Source organism: Brachypodium distachyon, chromosome 2 (assembly GCF_000005505.3).
Source record: "Brachypodium distachyon strain Bd21 chromosome 2, Brachypodium_distachyon_v3.0, whole genome shotgun sequence".
Lineage (NCBI taxonomy): Eukaryota > Viridiplantae > Streptophyta > Magnoliopsida > Poales > Poaceae > Brachypodium > Brachypodium distachyon.
The window spans coordinates 45631924-45637916 of record NC_016132.3 but is presented as its reverse complement, the minus strand read 5'-3'; the positions used below and the strand labels follow the sequence as shown (position 1 = coordinate 45637916).

The 5993-nt window shown below is 47.2% G+C and overlaps 1 protein-coding gene across 1 annotated transcript; it reads left to right on the top strand.

Annotated features, from left to right (window-relative positions):
* The first annotated feature begins 2158 nt into the window (after window positions 1–2158).
* LOC100841626 (probable WRKY transcription factor 53) lies at window positions 2159–4171 on the top strand. The gene is made up of 3 exons (XM_003566901.3): window positions 2159–2726; window positions 2848–2973; window positions 3074–4171. Exons 1-3 carry the CDS (start codon window positions 2386–2388, stop codon window positions 3567–3569), a joined length of 963 nt encoding a protein of 320 aa, XP_003566949.1. The 5' UTR covers window positions 2159–2385; the 3' UTR covers window positions 3570–4171.
* The last annotated feature ends 1822 nt before the right edge of the window (window positions 4172–5993 follow it).

Sequence of the window (5993 nt, the reverse complement as noted above, 5' to 3'; positions counted from 1 at the left end):
GTGTCTGTAGAGGTCCCCCTTCCTGACTCCCCCTCCTAGCCTTATATACTGGCGGTTAGGTCTCGGACATGATAATCGGAAAGGTTACAATCAAATCGGTTTATTCTGGTACGAAAAAATCATGTTTCTTTACTTGAACCGTAATTTGAGAGACTCAACCTGCATATACTTGGTGGGCCTTCGAGTGAACCCCTGATGGACTGCATCAGGTATATGAAGGTTGAGAATTCGAAGGGTTATTCCCTCGTCAGGTTACATTTCCTTCGGGGTTTTCGAGTCATGCTTTCAGATTTACAGATTTACACAGCATGCAACTTTATTGATTGCACTACTCTTGAGGAGCAGGTCCCCGTCCCAAACTCCCGAATTGGTGCAAATTGCGCTCGTATTAATTCTAGAAGAAAACTTGCTGGCTAACGACTACTGTTAAGGACACCACAAGTTCGATCAGTTCGACGCTTTATCGCAATTTTCTACTCTTTCCAATTCATAAAAAGTATCACTCATTTTGTACTAAAATACAAATTTTGTATAAAGTGGATGACATTTTTTATGTATCGGAGTGACTAAAGTACAAATTTATATTTAAGTGGACGATACTTTTTATGATCGGAGGGAGTACATGTTTCTTTCCGATGCGACCCGCGACTCAGATCAATTCTGGCATTTTTACTGATCTCGGCTTTATTACGTCTCCATCTCTGGTCGCTGCTTCCTTCTGTCTAACTTGCACGAGGAGTCGAGGACTAATACTCCACATTACTCCGCTTGCGATCTTAGTCCGGATCAGTTCAGCAACCCATGTAAATTTTTGTGGCGAGGAAGGATTGCGTGGGTGTTCAACGGGAGAAACATAAGGATACGGGCTGCCAGAAGGCCCAGAACCAGAAGGCAGAAGCATTGAAACGATCAACGGGAGAAGCATCAGTATACATGCCGGAGAAGGCAGAAGCATTGAAACGATCAACGGTAGAAGCATCAGTGTACGGGCTCACCGGGCATAGTTCAGTCCACGCTAGAACCAGAAGACTTGGAAGTTTGTTTTAAGCTTATACAGCGACTTGCCTACGTACGTACCTTGCCAAGTGCGGAATGTTCTGTCGGAATTTTCCGGACATGTATCTCTGGAACTTGAAATGGTCCGAGCGATAGATTCAGGACAAGGATGGTCTGCGCGCTGTGGCCCCTAGGAGGAGGAGGAGAGCTCTCTATCCTCCCTCGAAGCCATCCTAGGGCATAATCCCGATTCTTGACAAGAGTTTGGAGCTAATAAAGTGAGACATGCGCAACCAGTTCTGCTGTGAATCCAAAACCAGAGTGCAAATTCTGGTTCAACGTAGCAAGCTACGGTGGCCGGTGTGTGTGTGTTAGAGCTCTAGTTTTTCCACTGTTGGCGACGGAAGCCCAACTCAAGTCAAGGGTATTCAACTGAGTATCCATCAAATTTTGCAAAAGATCTAATATATACCTCATGTATTCTACATGTGTATGTATGGAAAAAAGATTTTAGGTTGAAACTCAAGGTTATTGAAGCATTGAGCTAAAATTTGGTCTCCTTCCTCCGAGTTGGTCAATGGCTCAATTAAAATTTTGCCGTCTGTTTGTATAGAGTGCGACCTCAATCGTTCTTAATCCACAAACAAAACCTACCAACTGCCCCTCAGCCTCCTCATCTTTTTTGCCCCCTAGCGTCTTTGCCTTGGGAGCTGGCCGGCTAGACGAGCTAGGTGCTGCTCCGCGCTTCGGCACTTCCGCCGTTCCGCAGCTGCATATGCGCAATGTGATGCGCACAGCCCCAACGATAACTCGAGCAGAGACGAAAGTAAGTTGTAATACTGACTAACGAATTTTTGTACAATTTTGAATACCCACGGTCAGCCCGCCCGTGAGTCGGCTGTCCTCAATTAGCATGTAGTCGCAGACAGTGTAACCGAGCAAGCACTAACACCAGAAGAGCGAGGAATGGACCGTGGAATCGGTCAAAGGGCGTGCCACCTAGTCTAAACAAGCAAGCAGCACTCAGCATCGCTAGTGCCCAGTTCCACGACTAAAGACCGGTCTAAGCGTTTGAATATTACACACAAGTCTTTTTTAACATTTTCGCAGTACAAGAATCCCTTTCTTCTTCTAAGTCCAGTCAAACTTCTTACTCTTCCAACCGGGATAGCGGGCGACAGCCAGTGACGCCGCAATGCTCGCTTTTCCCTCCCTGGCCACCCGGCCACCAGCTCTATAAAAGCGCCTCCCATCCGCCCGCCCTGCCACGCAGAAATCGTCAGTCAATACACAGACCCCGTGTCGCATGAACGGCAGCACCGATCAACGGCGGGCTGAGTGAGCTAAAGACGATCGACGTGCAAGTGCAAGTGATTACTGATCAAATTAATGGAGGGGGGCTCGTCGTCGTCGTCGTCGGACAGGTACGCCGAGAGGTGCGCCCTGGCCGCGGAGCTGGCGCGGGTGCTGGACACGGTGAGGCAGCTGGAGGCGCACATGGGCGGCCCAGCTGACGACGGAGGGGAGCGGTGCCGGGCGCTGGTGTCCAGCATGCGCTCGTCCGTCGACAGGTCCATCCGCATCGCCATGTCATGCTGCGTCGTCACCGGGGCGCCTGAGTCGCCGCCGTCCGCCGATGGGAGCCCCCGCAGCGGCGGTGGCTTGGACGACCATGCTGCCGACGTCTCCCGGTGCCGCGCTGCTAATGCAGGTGGGCAGTCCAAGAAGAGGTACGGTGTAATAACACGTCACTTATTTTGGAACGGAGGGACAGCACTCGATCCATGGCTGTTGAGGAACTCCTGGTTTTTTATCGAGCTTGTGGTTGCTAAAACAAAACAAAAAATGCAGGAAGACGCTTCCCCGGTGGAGCACGCAGGTGAGGGTGAACTCCGTGCAGGATGTCACCCCCCTCGAGGACCGCTTCAGCTGGAGGAAGTACGGCCAGAAGGACATCCTCGGCGCCAAGTACCCAAGGTGCCAAACCCACCTAGAGTCTCTAGCTAGGCCACGTTCTTTTCATTCATCAATGGATCGATATCGTTGCTGAAACTGAAACCTGATCACCTACGTGCAGAGCCTACTTCCGGTGCACGCACCGGCACACGCAGAGCTGCTCCGCGAGCAAGCAGGTGCAGCGTACCGACGGCGACCCGCTGCTCTTCGACGTCGTGTACCACGGGAACCACACGTGCGCGCAGGCCACGCACTGCAGCACCATCCAGAGTCCCCGGCTCGCGGAGATCTGGCAGACGCAGCCTGCAGGGCAAGGGCAGGAGCAGAGCTCCGTGTGCGCCGTGGGGTTCAACGGTACCGAGGAGGGGGCGCCGGCGCCGCAGGGGCTGCTGGAGCCAGCTCCGTTGTCGTTCCCCTCCAATAAGCCAGAACCGGCGGTCGTCGCCCACGCAGCGAGCAATGACTTTCCAGAGTGGACGGAGTGCCATGTTAGCGGAGCCAAGAATGTGCCCGACGTCGAGCTTACCTCCTCCACCGCCAACTCCCCGATTGGGGACATGGAATTCATGCTCCAGCTGGCCGAAGCCGATTTCTTGGATAACTCGCGCTATTTCTAAGCCAAAACCTATAGCATTATAGCACCGCAAGACGACAGATAGGTAAAGAAATTACGAGTACGATCGATCTATACTGTGAGCTTTGTAAGCAAATGTATGAAATGCATCCCCCCACTTGTGCAAGGTTTGCCTTGGAATTAGTTAACTGACGAGGCGACGGGTTCGGGTGGATCTGGATCCTGAAAGATACGTGCGTGGATTCAGGTCCTGCCAGGCGCCAAGGACTATCGTGAAAGGATATCACTTGCCGTCACCTGCAGGTTACCGAGAACAGGACTAGCGGCGACAACGCAGCAGGACAACGTACAACAAGGACTGAAAAACTGAATGGTGCCGCGAGAGACAGTAAAATCTGACGGTGACAGATCGTATCCACTAGGCACTAGCATGTACGTATGCTCTCATGTTCCAAGTATTTTTCGATCAAAAAGGTATGGATGATCTGTAGCCCGTACGTTTTGCACACAAGGCCATCGTAGTCCATCGTGTCATACACGAGAAGAGATACAGTGTAGTGGGCACTACGTAGCCATTTATGCACATCCTCTGTATTTGTTCAAACAAAGCCTCCAAAGATATGTATGGCCTTGCATGACAGCAAACATCTCATGTGTCCAAGTAACCACATGCAAATGCAGACGGCTGCCACTGTATGGAATCATTTTTCTCGTCACGTGGTACTTATCCATCTCTCATTCTCTCTCTCACAACCTATGGCTGACAATAATTAAGGAAGACTTCATCGATCGAGAGATTGCAGCGCCAAAGGCCCCAAAACATGCTCGGCCGCCAAAAACATGTACATCGAGTCATTGGCACTTCCAGATCCGACCCACTTAGTAGAACGGTTATGCTAAGTTGCTTGATTTCTAGAGATAAGTTGATTTCTCAGCATTGCTTTAAGATTTGAAACGGATGATGAAAAAATAAAATAAAATGGTATCTATATACTAATCCAACGACTCTGATTCGTTAACTTAGATTTAACCATTTTGCCTAAAGATCAGACAACTTAGATATACCACACCCTCGTAGTAGAAATATGCAATCATGTTACGGATACCGTGATATCATGCATGGTAAGAAAGCAACATTGATGCAACTAGATCATTCTGAGGGTAAACCATTCGCATAGCTTTTCTTAGTAAAAAGCATGTTCATTTCATTGCTTTACGTACCTGTTCACTGCCAGATTTAATTCGTTGCTTATGTACACGATCCGCTTACATTCTGAAATATTGTTACATAAGTATCTATTATATGATATTTATATATCTACCATTTTGCTCCTTGCCCAAGACATCAATTCAATGACATTTTTGATATATATTAATATACTATACTATACTGTCGGAGTTCCTTCAGAGTTCTGTATCCCCACCCCCACACACCCACCTTCCCGCTAAATTTATCGTGTGTGTTGTTTTCATATATACTAAATGATGCCGCGCACATTGTTTCAGAATTTTTTGGTTAGCGACATGAGTGAATTTGGATAGCAACAAAAAAATATTCAAAGTTGAAAACATATAATGAAATTGTATGAAAGATTCTTCACTTAGAGAGGATACCTGCTGAAAAATAGCATGAATGTGCAAAAACATGAGTTTTTCACTAAATAGGTGTGATCAAATTAATTATGTGATGATGTGACATGCTTGCATGTTAAGAGAAATTCAAGTAATGTGGTTCTCCTACTTAGATAGAAGATTAATATATGAGCTCTTTTACAGTTTTTAGTAAAAAAATAACATTAGTATCTTTTGGCAGAAACCGTCAAAAATGGTAAATATGAGAAGAGTTTGCTAATCAAATTATGCATTGGTGCCATATGATGATAGAATAAAAGACTTGGTGTCATTTATGTTTTGCTATCTCTTTGTGCCTATATCTGGTTTCACATTCCTACGCTCCAACCATTCTTGAATAGATGACACTTTACACATAGACAATCTGAAATGTGCAACTTCAACTATTAATTTTTTTGAATTCTGAAAAATCTATACAAATCTTTCCTACTTATAAGGTTTCCACTTCGTAGTCCACCTCTCATGCATCTCCTCCCCGAGAAGTGAGCACTAATCACAATGTCAACCTCCCGTTCTTCTATGCTTCAAACTCCAATCTCCTCCAGTATCTTCTTCCTTCTGCCGGCCTCCTCCCAATCACCGACAGCTGCCGCCTCCATTCTCCAATCACCAGTTCGCCATCAACTGGACTATTAAAGCAAAATAAATAGTAATGACAAAAATCAAACCATGATTCCGTCGCAATGTAAGGTGTTCCGTAGCCGCGCACGGGTACCTTCTAGTCTAGCTGTAAGAATTTCACCCAACTATCCTAAATTGCTGTCTATGGTAAAGAAACTGGCCGCATGACTTCTGAAATGCCGTCGTGAATGAGTTTGTATATCCTGCCCGCCGC

Coding starts and splice junctions, on each gene's coding strand:
- LOC100841626 (XM_003566901.3), top strand. CDS start 2,386: ATGGAGGGGGGCTCGTCGTCGTCGTCGTCGGACAGGTACGCCGAGAGG. Junction 2,727..2,847: donor GGTGGGCAGTCCAAGAAGAG/GTACGGTGTAAT, acceptor CAAAAAATGCAG/GAAGACGCTTCCCCGGTGGA. Junction 2,974..3,073: donor CTCGGCGCCAAGTACCCAAG/GTGCCAAACCCA, acceptor ACCTACGTGCAG/AGCCTACTTCCGGTGCACGC.